At 37.3% G+C, this 16,992-nt stretch overlaps 1 protein-coding gene across 8 annotated transcripts in view; it reads right to left on the minus strand.

Moving 5' to 3' along the window:
• ATP11C (ATPase phospholipid transporting 11C) overlaps positions 1–16,992 on the minus strand; it is a 169,022-nt gene that overhangs the window by 87,928 nt on the left and 64,102 nt on the right. For all 8 annotated transcript variants that reach the window (XM_060292565.2, XM_060292568.2, XM_030844652.3 and 5 more), the window contains one exon: positions 5,379–5,498. In XM_060292565.2, coding sequence (XP_060148548.1) covers positions 5,379–5,498 — 120 coding nt within the window. The remainder of the gene's footprint in view (positions 1–5,378; positions 5,499–16,992) is intronic.

Raw genomic sequence — 16,992 nt, forward strand, 5'->3', positions numbered from 1 at the left:
AATTCACCAAGCACCTACTGTGTGCCAGGCAGTGGCCCAGATAACAAAGATTTTAGCAGGTACATTAAAGATCAAGATATGGCTTTTCTACCCAGAAGGAATTTATGTTATAGCCAAAAAGACAATCATGTATTCACTCAATTTAATGTGGTAAATGTCATAAAACTAGCATGAGCAAAATGCTATGGGGATACAGTAGAAGTTATGATTTTTTTCCTACCCAAGAGAAGCTTGAGAAGGCTTCAAAGAGCAGGTGACTTCTGAACTGAGCCTTGAAAGATTAGAGGGAGTTTATGTGGTAAAGAACCCAGTGCAAGAAGGCACAGAGCCATGTAAAAGGAGATTGAATCCATGATGCTCTCTCTGTCCCTCAAATCTAGTTCTCTTTCAGGATGTCCTATTTCAGTGAATGACAAGAACATCTACTTAGCCATGTTATTCAGATACTTGGAAGACACCTTTAACCACCGGTTACAAGAAATTCCTTACCAGTCCTGCCATTTTTGCTTCCTATATATCTCTGGGACATCTTTCCGTATTTGCTACCACCGCTGTCCAAGCCATCATCTCTTACCTGGATTACTGCACTGGCCTCCTAAATGGACTCCTTGCCTCCACTTTTGTTCCCTTCCATTCCATTTTCCACAAAGCAATGAGAATGACCTTTTCAAAATGTGGTTCTGTTCACATGACCTCTCCCTGCCTAAAAGCTTCATTTATTTCCCACTGTTTGTGAGATAAAGAATGAACTTTAGTCTAGATGTAGACTAAGAAAAGAGTTTTCTAATTAAAACTGAAATTGAATTAAAGCCACATTAATACCAAGTTATTCATTCAAATTGCCTTGTTTACCTAAAAAGTGGACTCTCATACTTAGTCAGTTGCTACAAACCAAAAACAATGTTAACTCACAGGAATAAGATGTTTACGGCATTTGTTTCATACACAATGATGAAAATAGAGATTTTTTTGGGTCATAAGTCAGTTCTTGCTCAGAGAAGTCAGTAAGTGGATTTCTATACTATCTTAATGTGCAACCATAAACTTAAAAAGCAACCGTGACATTCAGAACATGTTTTAAAAGTTTCTCCAGAAAAATGCCAGCTTTCCAAGTATATGCAATGCATTTTTCATCTTCTCTACAGTGAATTAAATAATTGGTACACAAATGTGGCCTCTGATGTGAAAAAACTGTGGGTCACCCCCTCGCACATCTATCACCTAATTTAATTTGAAATCAAAACCATATAACTTTGATAAATAACTTTCCTAATTTAAAGGAGGGAGTAGGAAATGAACCTCAGTTTTGAAAGTCTATTAAATTGAAAAATTTAAACCAAAGGAGGCTTTAGAACATTACTTGTTTGTACCCAAAGTCCAAACATTTTCCAATTTAGCCTTAAAAATGCTGATGTGGAAGCTAAAGCTCCAAATAACTTGTTCTAATATTTCTGTGTATCACGAGAAAACAGGGGAGCAGCTAAAAAACGAAGTAGTAACTATTGAAAAGAACAAAGTTAACAACCAGTTGCGAAGGGGCTAGCAGAAGGAGCACTGACTTTTCTAACTACTGGGATTTGGATGTGATGGAACAAAATCACTAAACTTGAAGATTACTTGTAAATAAGCACCCGGTTGTAAATAAGCAGAGCTGTAGCTTGAATAACTGTTCACTTTGCTAAATGACTGTATCCACTTTATTATCAACTCTCCTTGATGTAGGCATTAAATTCAATTTTGAGCATCACAGCAGTCTACTTCCATTTTCATTACCAATGTCAGCCAGAACTTTCTCATTTTTAAAGTATCACTCTTCCTACCATAAATTTAGAACAGCAAAAGGAGTTACCAAGACAGTACTGCATTAGGATTTTAGCTAAAAAGTCACCTTCAGGGAGTTCGATAAGATGCAAAGACATGTCTAATAATTAAATTCTACTGAAGGTTCTGACTTTTAAAATGAGGGAAAATGCTAGTGTAATTTTAGGCTTGAAACTTTAAGACATTCTTTCACATAGGAGTAAGTTTAACCTTGGGCATAGCTTCAAAGAGTCAGGTGGAGCTCCCTGATGATTCTTATCCCACTGAAGGGGCCTTCAAGATGAGGCTCAGGATTTTTAAAGGAAAAAAAAATGTAGAACAGAGAAATGTGATGGAAGCTAAAGATCTTAAAGATCTAGCTCCTTTTGCTACAGAAGGGGATTTCCAAGTTTTGTACCAGCCATAAAATTCTGATGATTCCCAAAGTCCCTGCAGAGTGTTCTAAAGTAGGAAGGCCAAAGAGAGCAAGTTTTTCTAAAGAAAGTGTTTGTGTTTCCAAAAGAAGAAAAGGACACTCATTTTATAAGTAAATTAAAACAAATTTTTATCAAAGTGTTTATTTTCAGTGTTCCTTGTATTAACAGGACTTATTCCCAATGATATTACATTACTGATGTCATTTGTAGACAAACAAACAAAAAGCACCCAATTAAGAGAAAGTTATTTTTATTACTAAATGGTTTAGAAAGGAAATCAACACTTGCTACATAGTTGGAAGGCAGCTAACATATTCTATAAATTACACATTTCCTCAATTAAAAGATTCTGGTGCAAATACAATCAGCCAAAGGGCAATGTGAGGAAGAGAAAGTCAAATTATGAAACTCTTTTTCTCTCCAGACTGAAGGCCTCTTTTCAAGAGAGATCACTCCACACATTTGAACACAGGAGACTGAGGAAATCAATAGTACTGCTCAGGACTGCAGTAATAATAATAATAATCACAGAAACATAAATAACAATAGCAGCTACCATCTACTGAGTTGTTACTACATCATGCCAAGCACAGTGCTTAAATGCTTTCTGTGGATTACTTTACTTCAGTCTAATCACAATCCTATGAGCTAAGTAGTTAATACCCACATTTTACAGATAAGAAAATTGGGACACAGGAAGGTTATATGACTCACTTTAACTTCAAACCCAGGTCTTCTGTCTGTAAGGGTGAAGCTGTTTACCACTACACTATACGCTGTTTTCTTGTAACTATTCATTGTACTAAAATTTCATTCTTTTTGTGAAGTTAGTATACTGTCAATTCCTCTTTTTCTGCTCTAGATCTGTTATGAAAAATAGATCAGTTAATGAGCAGTTAACTAGACAAACTGTAAATATAAAATACAGAGAAAAAAGAGATGTGTTAGTCGATCAATGTAGAAATGTTCACTTCTTTATTCTGGTTTCTAAAACACATACATATATACTGTATATGCAGATCTGTTTAGAAATAATTTATATTTGCTCATGAATTCCCAACTATTTAAAAAAATATCCTATTGCATTGTTTTGCATATTGGCAAAACTGAAGGTAAACAAAATATGAAAAATATTCTATTCCATTAAATATTCTATTAAACAAAAAGAGTTGAGAATTAACTGAGTCTTCTACGTTCTTTTAATATGTAAAAATTCATGGTATATTAAAACAAATCAATTATCACTAGGTTCAGTGAAAAGTCACTTTACTATCGGTTTGTCACTTTACCATCTTCCCCATAAAACACTATAGGAAACAATAATCCCCTAGAAAGTATTTTATATTTCACTTGATACAAAAGGAGAGAGAAAACTGTGGGAGGAGCCCAAATTGCAAAACGATGTGAAAACAGCTCTTTATTCAGAGCCACTAGACCTTATAAAGCAGTTCTGACCCTGGCTTTATCACTAACTCTGCTTCGTGACCATGTCACTAACTTAATTTCTGTGGGTTGGCTTTCTCCATCTGTAAAATAAGCGAGTTGAACAAGAGGATCTCCTATGATGTTTCAGTTCTATAAGTCTATGATTCTGAGCCAAAGGACTACTATTGATTGTTTTCTTGAATACTATAGGGTGAGTCACAATTTTCAGTGAAAGAACTATTCACTATCTTGGGCACAGGTATGGAAACTTCTAGCTGAGGATAAATTTCTGCCATAAGGATAAAGATTAACAGGAAACAGACATTTTATCCAAATACACTCAGAGTGTTCTATAGCCCAATAGATCTGCTCATTAGGCAATATAGTTTTCATTCATTCTGTCTGCATTTTACATGCTACTCTCCCAGCTAAGCATAATCTGTCTGTATTTTTTTAACATCTTTATTGGAGTATAATTGCTTTACATTGCTGTGTTAGTTTCTGCTGTATAACAAAGTGAATCAGCTATACATATATCCCCATATCCCCTCCCTCTTGCGTCTCCCTTCCACCCTCCCTATCCCACCCCTCTAGATGGTCACAAAGCACTGAGCTGATCTCCCTGTGCTATGAGGCTGCTTCCCACTAGCTATCTATTTTACATTTGGTAGTGTATATATGCCCATGCCACTCTCTCACTTCGTCCCAGTTTACCCTTCCCCCTCCCCGTGTCTGTATATCACTACCCAAAAAGAAATCACATGTACATTTGAAAACCAAAATGTTAAGTTTGCAAAGGAAGGGCATAATTTTGTGTTTCAGGTCCTCAGTGTTTGCCAACATTCAGTGAACCAACCATCAGCAACATGTGAGATCTACCTTACATTAGGAAGTGAGGAAAATTATCAAGATCTGTGCCATGCTATAAGAGACAGCAGTGGGCCAGCAATCTAGCACCTAGCACCTAACCTAGTCAGTCAAAGGTAAAGATAAGCAAACTAATACTTGTAGAATGATGACTACTGGATACTAGGATCTATAAAGAACGCTATCACATAAGCTCTATTTCACTAATGAGGACATTCAGACTGAGAGATTAATTTGGCCAAAGTCGCACAGCTAGTAAATTATCAGGCCAGGATTTAAACAGCTCTTCAGACTTTCAGGCCACTCCTTTTAGTATTACACAGTGCTAAAGTAAGATGATTATTCAAATGGTAATACAGCTACAGTGACTGAACCCTTAACTGTTTAAGCAGTGTACAGAACAGAATGTACCCATTAGGACCCAGGAGTGTACTTGAGAAGCTCTGCAATGGAATAGAAAGAGACACAAATGTCATTCTAAGATAACACCCTCCAGAAGAATGTAAATTATTTACAACCCAGTCCGTCCACTTAAGGGCAATTCAGAAAGCTCTGGGCAAGTAAATAATTCCACGTTTAGCACACTTCAAGACTTAAAGTCATACATACAATCAACAGGCAATGTGAATCATAGTGGAGGGCAAGTAAATGATCTTTCAGCTGTAACAAGACAAAGTGATGCTTTTAAAAAAACTGCCTTTTGGTGGAATAATTACCACAGTTCGTCTATGATTGGTATAAGTGCACATCCAGGTATACATATATAAATGTACCAGCTTCCAGCAAATATAAAAATAAGTTTTATCTGGCTCACTATATGAACATCTATTGAGTTAAAAAACAACTTACCTTAGATGAGACTATTCTATTATCACAAAATTTTTGTGCAATGTATGCTTCTGTTTCTGAAACTGGATGACTGCCAACAAATACTGTGCGTGTACCAACTCGTTTCTCTTCTCCAGCACACTGACCAAGAGAAAGAGGAAAAGTCAGTTTTTCATCACATTTCTCCATGCTTCTACCAAGCTCAGAATTCTTGTCTTAACATGTTTGGCTATTGTCTAGAGAGAGAGAGTAGTAGGGGGAGAGGAGAAAACCTTGTTAGGAAATTCAAACTCCACTAAGCTCTTAGTTGCTGACTTAGTGAAGATTATTAGTAGAAGTTTTGTTTGAGCCAACTGCTCTGAGGCCAACATTGCAATTCTAAATGTTTAAATTGAAGTAAGTATCCTAGAGAAACAGTATTTTTACTGCCAATCATTTTTCTTTCATCCACACAGTCTCAACCATCACTATCACAGCAACATACTAACTTAGGAAAGGTCAGATTGGGAATATTTATTTTATTATACAACAACTATTGAGGACAACCTTTGTCAATTTCCTTACTAGACAGCAGAATGCTCTAAACACAAAATAATTGCTTATAAATACACAGGAATATATTGAATAGAATGGCTGCCTCTCTTAATGGAATGATCAACTATTTCTACAAAGAAAAGTTGTAATTGTTTGGCTTTACAAGGAAAGACATTCTTTTGTGATCTCTCAGAGCCTACTGTCAAAAAGTCCCATTTCAGGGCTTCCCTGGTGGCGCAGTGGTTGAGAGTCCACCTGCCGATGCAGGGGACACGGGTTCGTGCCCCGGTTCGGGAGGATCCCGCATGCCGTACAGCGGCTGGGCCCGTGAGCCATGGCCGCTGAGCCTGCGCGCGTCCGGAGCCTGTGCTCCGCAACGGGAGAGGCCACAGCAGTGAGAGGCCTGCGTACCGCAAAAAAAAAAAAAAAAAAAAAAGGTCCCATTTCACACAATACAGCTCTAATGCCCCTTTTATATTTTTAAAAAAGAGGTTCATTGAATCTAGAAGTCGCAAGGTTGAGCTCCATTTTTACCTCACCCTTTTATTTCACTGAGGCTTCACTTTCCTTATTTTAAATCAGGATAATATACCTTCTTATATAAATCTGGGATAGTCTCTTTTGATGGTACTATTTTATGTTTGAGACAACCATTTTTTTAAGTAAAAAGTATGATAAAAACCAATATCCACTTACATATTTCCATTATTTTTTTAAAAAAAGATAACTATAATTTCCAACCTAAAATGTTTTAAAGTATGTAGCCACAAAGATTTCCCTTCAATTATCTATTTAAAGGTCAAAGACATAACTCTCTACTCCCAAAATAATCATTTTAAGCAAGACTACTTAGAGGTTGCAAAGTTCTCCAAATGTCTATGCTTGGATGTATTCCAGTCTGAATTTTTGTACCTCACATAGATATAGGGAAAATAATTTTTCAGATTAAAAGAACAAGAATTACCCTAAAATACAGATAAGACCTCTTGCCTCACCATTTTCATTTTAAGCTTATTAAATAATTATTTAGTGGGGTATTGCCTCCAAAATCCATAGGGAATCAATAGAAAATTAACTGAGATAAATTGAAGTAGGAGAGATTTAGCCTGTATATAAAGGATAACTTCTGGAAATCCACCCTGGCATGCACTAAGGGAGCATTCAATCTATGGCAACCTGGAAAAAGTAAGTTATCAATGCTGGACAACTTAGCTATTTACCTGCCTGCCCCAAGACAGGGCATTAGAACAGCTGATTGTACCAGGTCCTTCGCGTGCTAAGGGTCAGTGATTAACAGGTAAATTTTCAAACAGTTCCTGGAAACCAGTAAACAATACCTTTACCAGAATGGTAACTATATACATTTTGATTCAGGGACTGACTTTGTTTGCAACTGTAATATACATGGTCTGACGCAGCTTACTAACAAGAGCACTAAATTTTCCATAATATCCTTTTTGCAAAAAGTAAACTGAAAGTGAATACACCTGCTTAAAAGTATACTTTATTTTGCTTCCCCTACCCTAGTTTTCTGTTGCAAGTTACGGTACCAATGTAGTCTCTCTACAACAGACCTGAACCTATTATGTACCAATCTGAAGTACAGAAATTGTCAAGTCCATATACACACTACAATTTAAATCCTTTAATTTAATATTCACATGGTTGTTTAGTTTTCCACACAAGCAAGAAGTGGCTATGGAGTAAATAAGGAAGAGCTACCTTTCATGCCAGTTCTCAGATCATTCAACAAATGAAAACACGGAAGAGGAAAAGAGGTAGAAGATCAGCGAAGCAGGATGTTTCCTGCACTGCCAATATAGTTCTCCTCAGTTAACAGTGGCCACTTAAAACCCAACTGAACTAGCACTTCCCCAATTCTGAATTGTCTTCAACTTTCTTCTGTGGCAGATAACAACATTCCAAAGAACAAAAGGAAGGAACAAGCATAAGGCAATTTTTCAGGCACATGATATTTTTATGAATTCTGTGCATTTGCATAGCATTTACAGTTTTACTAAGACTTTCCCCCACATATTACCTCTGATATCTTTCAAGTAAGGCTTAAGTGACCTCTATCTCCATTAAACTGGAGAAAATGGATTGAAATTGCTGTGCAGGTTTGGGGAGCGGGGAGAGGGGGATGGGAGATCTCAGCAGTGATCATTGTTAGATGTGGAAATAGGAACCCAAGAGAACTTGTAAAATGTCCACTCCTGAGGATTTTTCAAAAAAGGGCAAAGTCTCCTCAGCTCAGGTGGGTTTGGGTTTGGAGCTGCCTGAGGACTGGGGGTGGGGTGGGGTGAAATAGATGACTTTTCAATGCCTGTTTTGGTCTAAAAATCTGATGAGCCCGCAATTTCTGGTAGAATTTGCTGCAACCATATAACGTTGTTTGGTTCACATAAAAATGGCAAAGCTGAACACATGTGTAAATTCACTGTAATTTTACACTTGCTGCCAATGCAGAGTGTTAGAACAGTGGTTTTAGTTCCTGTGATTTTGAATAATGTAGGTGCCTTAGCCAAGGGAGAGGAACTCCAAGTTCGAATTATTAAAAAAAACAAAATTCCCACTTGGATGGCACACAGTGTAGTCTGGAGTGGGAGTGTATGATTCCTGCCACCTCATAATGAATTTTAATTCATTAGGAGTCCATCCTGTGTTGAAGTGCTTCCCATGCAAATGTTCTTAGGAACAGCATTTATTAAAACTGAAATGTGCTAGCAACAATTCTATTTTAATGATACAGCATACACTACAATTAAAAGGGTGGAAAAATAAAAGTGTATTTATAGCAATATGAATGAACAGAGAAATCAATTTAATTGTCTTCTTCATGATAAAAATCACCCTTTTGTACTCTTGAATTATACCTCCATACTATAAACTGAATATTGTTTTTTTAAAAAGTAATTTATACCAAAACATAGTCTCTCAATAAAAACCAGAGTAAAATGGTACTGTTATTCAACTAGTACCATCTTTTTTTTCTTAATTTACTTTACTGAAGTATAGTTGATTTACAATGTTGTGTTAATTTCTGCTGTACAGCAAAGTGATTCAGTTATGCACATATATACATTCTTTCTCATATTCTTTTCCATTATGGCTTATCAGAGGATATTGAATATAGTTGCCTGTACTATACAGTAGGACCTTGTTGTTTATCCATTCTGTATATAATAGTTTGCATCTGCTAATCTGAGGCAATATATTTTTCGAGAAACTTTCTAAGAAGTAGTTTATTTACACAAGAGTCACAGCATAGATTTGATAACTCATTAAGTTATTTAGGAACCATTTATGGATAGTTTGCTAGGTCCAATGGGAAATAAAATCATCGATAATGTCAGCTAACATTTACTGAGAACTGATTTTGTGTTCTAAGTGGTTAATACACAGTATCTCAAGACATCCTTACAGCTACCCTATGAGGTAGATACTCTTATTATACCCATGCCCCAGATAACAGCAAAGAAAAAAATAAACAGCAGCCAAAGTGGAAGCACAGAGAGTTTTTGCAGCTTGCCCAGCATCACATTTCATAAGTGGTACGGTAGTCAGGACAATAAGGATTTTACAGTATTATAAGGAAAATGTATGACACATAAAAACATTTTAATAGAAAGTAAAAGCTTCTATGCATCATAAGAATTAAACAGAATGGTCAACTAGTACCATCTTAAAATCCTATGCTTTCGCTAGTCATAAACAAAGAAAGCTGCTGGAATTATAATTCATTTCTTGATTGCCTCTAGACCAGTGACTCAAAAAGAACTGAGGGAAGATTAAGACCTTAATACAAGACTGTCATTATGAAAGCTGGCACAGGTTCTGAAACAGAGCTCACCTCTCCATCCATTCCAGGTGTTGGCAGACTTAAATTTATCACTTAGTCATAGATCAGTGGTTCTTAAGTCTGGTCACACGTTGTCTTTAAACATAATACCAATGGCTGGGTCTTTTATTTAATATTTAATTTAATTTTTCTCAAAGCTCCCCAGGTGACAATTCTGATTTGTAGCCAGGGCTGAGAATGACTGCTACAGAACCTCTCTCTTTGAATTAATGATTGACCTTAACTAACATCCTACAAGTTTTTAGTACACCAGCCACAATCCTACACTTTTTAATTAAAATAGTTTAAATAATTGGCTTTTCAAAGGATAAAAATATACAAATAACCATCAAATAGCAACCCCTCTGACCATTTTAAGCTGCTCACAAAATGAGATTCTCCTTCAATATTCATTTTGCATGTGGCTAATACCCATCAATTATTCAGATCAATGATAATGAAAATTACAGGCCCTGAAAACATGCAAAGCTACTCGGGTTATCAGCAAATAATCATCAATGTCATCTCCAATGATCACTACATTACTTTTATTAATCATCAGACTGCTCTTTGTGAGTTACTAAGGAAGTAAGAGGACAGCTCTCCCTTATCGGTGGAGAGCTCTTCCACATCTGTGGATTCAAGCAACTTCAGATCAAAAATATTTTGGGGGTGGGGGGAGATCCAGAAATTCCAAAAAGCAAAACTTGAATTTGTCGTGCACCTAAAAACTACTTACATAGCATTTACATTATACTAGGTATTATAAGTAATTTAGAGATGTATATTAGGTATACATCTCTAGATGTATACCTAATAGATGTATACTAGGTATTATAAGTAATTTAGAGAAGTATATGGAGGATGTGCATAGGTTATATGCAAATGCTATGCCATTTTATAGGACTCAAACATCTGCAGAGCGTCCTGAAATCAATCCCCTGCAGATACTGAGGGACTATATTTGCTCAAAAATGAACAAAAAATCCTTATTAATAATCTGAACACTTGGCAATGATTTAAAACTGTTCTCCACATCCCAGCCCCAAAGCTATTTTCTCCTCTGAAGCACTAGTATTTTTGAACATTATAATCAGTCTTTAAAAGGCCAAAAGAACTCAAAATTGAAAGAAAGAGCATTTCATCAAAATTTCAGCATTTCTGTACTAAGGTTGGAAGGCGGGGTGCAGAGAGGAGAGCACTACAGTGCCAGGCAACATTTCCGGTGTATTAAGCTTCCTGGTTAAAATTGCCATAATGTATTCAGTGGTCAAATTGCTGAGGTTTCTAAGCCTATCCCATTATAACAAGCCAAGAAGAATAATCTTCATGTGTAATTTACAGTCATAACTCTAAAACGAGCCTTAAAAACTGTACTTTTCTGACTTTGCTTTTCCTGCATCTTCTTTAGTGATTAAGCTGTCTCTTCTTTACTAGAGGTAGTGAAGCAAGACCGAGCCAGGGCATTTTGTCTTCTTGCCTTTAAAGCTTAATTACGGTTATATTAACCGAAACTCTCAAACACCTGATCAAAACACAACTGAATATCCAAAGTACATCCCTAGACACGAAGATAGTCTCTAGGCAGGCATTACCCGATGGCAGCACATTTAATTGAATAGAAACTCCTATAGGAAATGGATATTAAGCACCACAAAAAACACCTAAATCAGCAAGCACAATGCTGAGGAAAAAGCAGTGACCATGAGGACTTGGATAAGAACGATGCCATGTTTGGAAGCTCAGAGTGAGGCTATCATTATCTAAATGTGATCCGCTGAGCAGTTTAATTTCACCAGGAACAATCAATTCTAAGTGTTCCCACTGTGACCCCCCTCCCCACCATGCCATCACCCCCAAGGACCTCAGGGCTACAGAAATGTGGCTCTAAAGAAGAAATGCAGCTTTCTCACAGGATGGCTAATAGAGGGTAGACAGATCAAAAATGCTGTAAGCATTTAGTGATTCAAGAGTCTAACAGGAATCATTTTTTTTAATGATTCAGAGATTCTTCCATTTATAGAAAGTAATCTCAGACTCTCAAAATTCAGACTGGGGCTCAGGAACTCCACTTTACTTGGTAAAAGTCTCTCTCCTAAGGCAAACTTAACTGGAGATGAACTGAACACGTCTACAAGGCCTCAGAAGTTACTTTTCACTTTCACTACCCATATCTACACACCACCTTGCATTCCCAACACTTACCAGACTTTAAAAATCTAAATAGGGAGATACATAACTACTAAGGATAGGAGCAACAGTGAGGCTGACTGACATGCCAGCCACGCATTCACCACAGCCCTCAGGAAATGGATAAAAATACGCATGCAAATAGAAAGCAAGTATAAAGAAGGCCCCAGGACCTCAAAGCCCAACCTGGCTGAAAAAAAGAACAGAATAAAATACAGATCACAAACCTCAGAGGCAGGAGGGAAAGATGGGACCCTCTCCATACTGACACACGAAAATTTGCTCACACAATGGCAGCGAAATCACAGAGAAAACGCTGCAGATTCTCACGCTACTTGTACCAACCCCTGTGATTCTTGTAAAGTTTCCCAGAACTTGGGAAGACAGCCAGTTGGGGCTGGCAAGTTTGTGTACGTCCAAGGGAAGTGCTAGAAGACTTGGTCTGCTCCTTTAAGACTTTGAAGTAGCACTCTGGTGGCCTGGCCTCTATTATTAAGCCATTTGACATCTTTTTTGTTATTCTTCTCCAAAGACCTGATTTGCCTCTGTAACTTTTGATTTTGAAGTATCATCATTTTAAAACATTAGTATCTTACACCACACAGCATTTCCTCCTCATCTTGTAAATTCTTTTCTGACCCATGCCTATAATAAATGGACCAATGTAAGATGTGAGGCTAAAAATCAAACTTTTATGGGAAGTTCAATTGAACTTTTACTTCTAAGCAGGTAAACAGTATTAACAGGAAGAGGTATAATCTAGATGTTCACTGTGATACACTAACCCCCTCTCCCCTGCCCCGTAAGAGAGTATCGGTCATAACATACATTGAAGCTTCAAAAATGTGTACCGAAATATATATAAGACCTAAGCAGATGGTTTTTGTGGCAAAATCCCTTAGGGCTGGAAGATTTTCCTACTTTTTAGAGATCTCATAGGTAAGTGAAAATTTTATCTCACCAGCAAACAGTAATACCTAACAATGGCAAGGGAAAGAACCACTGGCTATTAGGGTGAAAAATGTCTTTTTCAATATAAGAGACGAATTCTCAGCCAAAAATCTTTATAGGTCATCAGAGAATTTTTATTACAGTATAAGAAGAGATAAACTCTGGCTAGAACAAAAAATATATTGTAAAAGAGGTGTCTGATGTCCTGAACAGAGTTTTATCTCCCATTTTAGTGATAGCACCGTTATTACAAAAGTGACAGTAAGTTTCCTAGAAAGGTCTAGCAGTTCAAATATATGCTGGAGCATGTCCACTGAAGCCAATGAATCCAATTTTTTTTCCCCCGGAATTGTTAAACATCACACAGAAAGCAAACTAGCTAGAAAAAAATGTCCAAGTTATGATTAGTTTAAATAGCACATCCAGGCTATACCTGTTTTTTTAAAAATATCCCCAACAAAAGAGGTAGGTAAAAAACAAGTTTCCATTGTGAAACATGGCTGAGTTGAATAAGCAAAGAAAACAAGGGGGAGGGGCCTCACAAAAGGTAGCCACTTCTTCAGTGAAACATTTCTACCCTTCCATTCAACCACAACGTGGCCAACTTCTTGGCTCAAATTACTATGTCCTAAAGAAAAGTCTGGCCTTGAAAAAGGCATCCTCCCTATAGGTGAAGGCTTTTAGGGCAAGGCTTGGAGGGAACAGGAGAAGCAATAAAGACATGACCCTGGGAAATACTATTGATACCTATATTTTCTTCAATGTGAGACCCGGGGAACCGCAATTTCCTTAACAGTTAAAAAAAAAAAAAAAAAGTCAAGTAACTTAAAAGACTGCTTATAGTAGGATTAACAAAACACCCAGAGATCACTTTAAAGGACTTGAAAGACTATTCATTCAGGTGGCTTGCTGACAGTAGCCAACTACATGAATATTAAAACTCCAGGAACTAGGCTAGCACAGAACCAGGCAATGGCCTCACATAATTCAAGTGTACATATTTTATTTAAAGCAAGAAAGTTTCTGGCTCTACAGAAGAGGCATACCCATTCTGATGCTCCTCTTATCCAAGGGGGCAGGTTGAGTATGGTCCATTGACAGAGAGCACTTGGTGTTGAAAACACCGTTCACGAAGAGGACCAGGGTTGGCCAGGAAGGCTGACGGGTGGTGTGTCTGGAAGCAAGTGAGGGCCACTCAAAGAGTCCCCTGAAGGCTGTTGTCCATAACATATGCCATTAGTCCTTTGGAACTGATGATCTGACACCATGTGAGTAAAATTAGGAATTCATTTCTCCCTTTGTGGCAGAGCACATGGTCATTTGGGAACTGTACTGGAATTATTTACATTGTTTCTAAATCACACTTCTTTCCCCCCAAGGCTTTGGATTGGAAGCTGGTGTACACTATAAACACTGGGTGCTGCTATAAACTTAACAGGTAATCTGTTTGTAATTATCCCTAAAACATGCTTAAAAGAAACATTAAAAATTAGCGATATGTTTGAAGTATAATGTATAACCTTCAGAACACTGAGCACAGAAAGAAGAGCACATGAAATAGATATTAAATAATGGCTTGTATGTAAATAAAATTGATTTGGTTCGCAAAATTTTAATATTTGGCCTTTGAGTACTGCCAACTAGGAATGCCACACAAAGATGGACTAACAAGGACTTCATTGGTGGTCCAGTGGTTAAGACTCTGCACTTCCACTGCAGGGGGCATGGGCTCCATCCCCAGTGGGGGAACTAAGATCCCATGTAAAAAGATGGACTAAAAAGAATATCAGAATACTCCATTCACTGTTTCAAACACTGCACTACATGGAACAAGTTAACAATGAGGTTCCTTAGAGAAGTGGGGAAGGCTGTTCCTTACCCCTCCTGCTGGCTGTTCACAACAAATATTCATATAACAAATGCTCTAAGAAGTCTTGTAGTAAAGAAACCTCTTTATCTTTGTGTAAGTCAGCATCTCCCATAGAACTCTTTTTCAACCCAAGGAAGATCCAGTGACATCAGATTCTGTAAAACATGGTTGGGCAATGCTACTCTGATATACTTCTTACCTCACCACAATCAGCTATAGTGGCAAAGCATTTAAGGGTATAAGGTGAGATAATTGTTAAACTTGTGACAATTTCTCTCCCTGTATGCCAAAAATAGATAAGGAAAATTAAGTGTTTGGCCATGATCCCAGGTGTGTGCTTTTGCTTCTAAGGCTTAATTATGAGAAGCAAGAAACTAGGAGATCTTTGTTCTAATTGCCTTCTACTACAGATCGGGGTGTGTGTGTGTGTGTGTGTGTGTGTGTGTGTGTGTGTGTGTGTGTGTGTGTGTGTGTGTGTGTGTGTGTGTGTGTGTGTGTGTGTGTGTGTGTGTGTGTGTGTGTGTGTGTGTGTGTGTGTGTGTGTGTGGTGTGTGTGTGTGTGTGGTGTGTGTGTGGTGTGTGTGTGTGTGGTGTGTGTGTGTGTGTGTGTATCGGTGTGTGTGTGTGTGTGTGTGTGGTGTGTGGTGTGTGTTGGGGGAAGTCCCAGAATTGGTTTCTTCATAGGTAACTTGAGGAGAGCTTGACTAAATTATCTGATCTGAGAGGCTGCAGGGGAATTGGGGGCCAGATCTTCTTCTAGCAATAAAATTTGAAATGTGGTTTGCGTTGCTGTATCATTCGCCACCTGTTTCAGCCTGGACCAAAAAACAAACAAAAAAAGAACCCTCCCCCCCAAAACCCAAAACAAACAAACCAAACCAAACAAACAACAAAAAAAACCCAAAAAACCAAACAACTGTTCAAGGGTCAGGGAGAGATTACCTGTTTGAGGATAAAGAATAATTTATAAATCAATACACATGAGAAGATAATATATTCAGGATGAAATTTATTTATAGGCTTCAAAGTAGACAAGAAGGGAGAAATAAAAGAAACATTATGAAAAATTACAAAGACCAGGGAAAGGCTTCAGGGTGCTAATTTTGGTACACCAGAAGGTACATTGGCTCTTTGGGGCTTTAAGGATGCCCATTTAAAGCACCACAGTGTCAATTTATTTAATGGTAACGTTTAGATGTGGAAAAAATGAATGCCTTCTCAAATGTGCCTGTCACCCAAGGGAAACAGTTTATTCCTCTATTAAAATAGAATGAAATTTATGTCCCGGCACCCAAGGTACAAACAACTTCAAATTAAAACAGGTTAGGATTAACTGCCACAAGTGTAATTAAAAAAAAAATAATGAACCACTTAGAATTACAAATTTTAGTTGTACAAAAGGGTTTTGATATAAAATGAAACACATGCAGTGATTTAAAACCACTTGAAAGAATTTTTATTAAAGCAGACACATTCAAAATGTATCACTTCTCAAAAACAAACACTACTCACACTAAGGTCATACCACCCCAAAACCAAACAATTTTTTTGTTTTGTTTTTTACCAAATAGGACAAACAATAGTTTGAGATTCTATTCAAGTATATGATTGAAAATAGCAATGGGATATTTCCAAAACACACATAGGGGGTATCTAGAACAATTATAAGAATTTACAGCCAACATTAAAATTACCTGGCAAGCTCTGAACAGGAAAAATGCTTTCAGCTAAATCATGAAACAGCATAGCAGTTGTAGCATTAAGCAACTGAGTCAGTGGAACACAAGCTGATTAGTCATGACCAGTACTGGATAATTAAATGTTTGCAAAGACTCAATTCTCCTGATTGCAATGCATTTCACTCTACTTCATGTTATTATTAAAGGCATGTATGTATGCAAATGTGTTAATGTGTTTCTGAGTCCATTTTTACTCTACTTTGTGAACTCAGATATGATATAAAACTTTCTAAATGTTGACAATCAGAAAATAATCACAGCATTAGTTAAGGGTAGAAAAATGGCAGAAACTGAAAGAATGGAGATGGCACTCAAAGGCTGGAAATTAAAGTGCACTTACATTTTTAAGCATTATTAATGAGGGCCAACTATGGTGGACTGATGACTATGGATGGGTGGGAATAATCTGAGTATTCCAAGATATTCTGCTTACATCCCTGTTTGGTTCTGAGCCATTTGCTATAGTCTCTGCCCAAGGCCAAAAGCAAGCAGGTACATCTACTCCCTGGG

This window comes from Globicephala melas, chromosome X (genome assembly GCF_963455315.2).
Source record: "Globicephala melas chromosome X, mGloMel1.2, whole genome shotgun sequence".
Lineage (NCBI taxonomy): Eukaryota > Metazoa > Chordata > Mammalia > Artiodactyla > Delphinidae > Globicephala > Globicephala melas.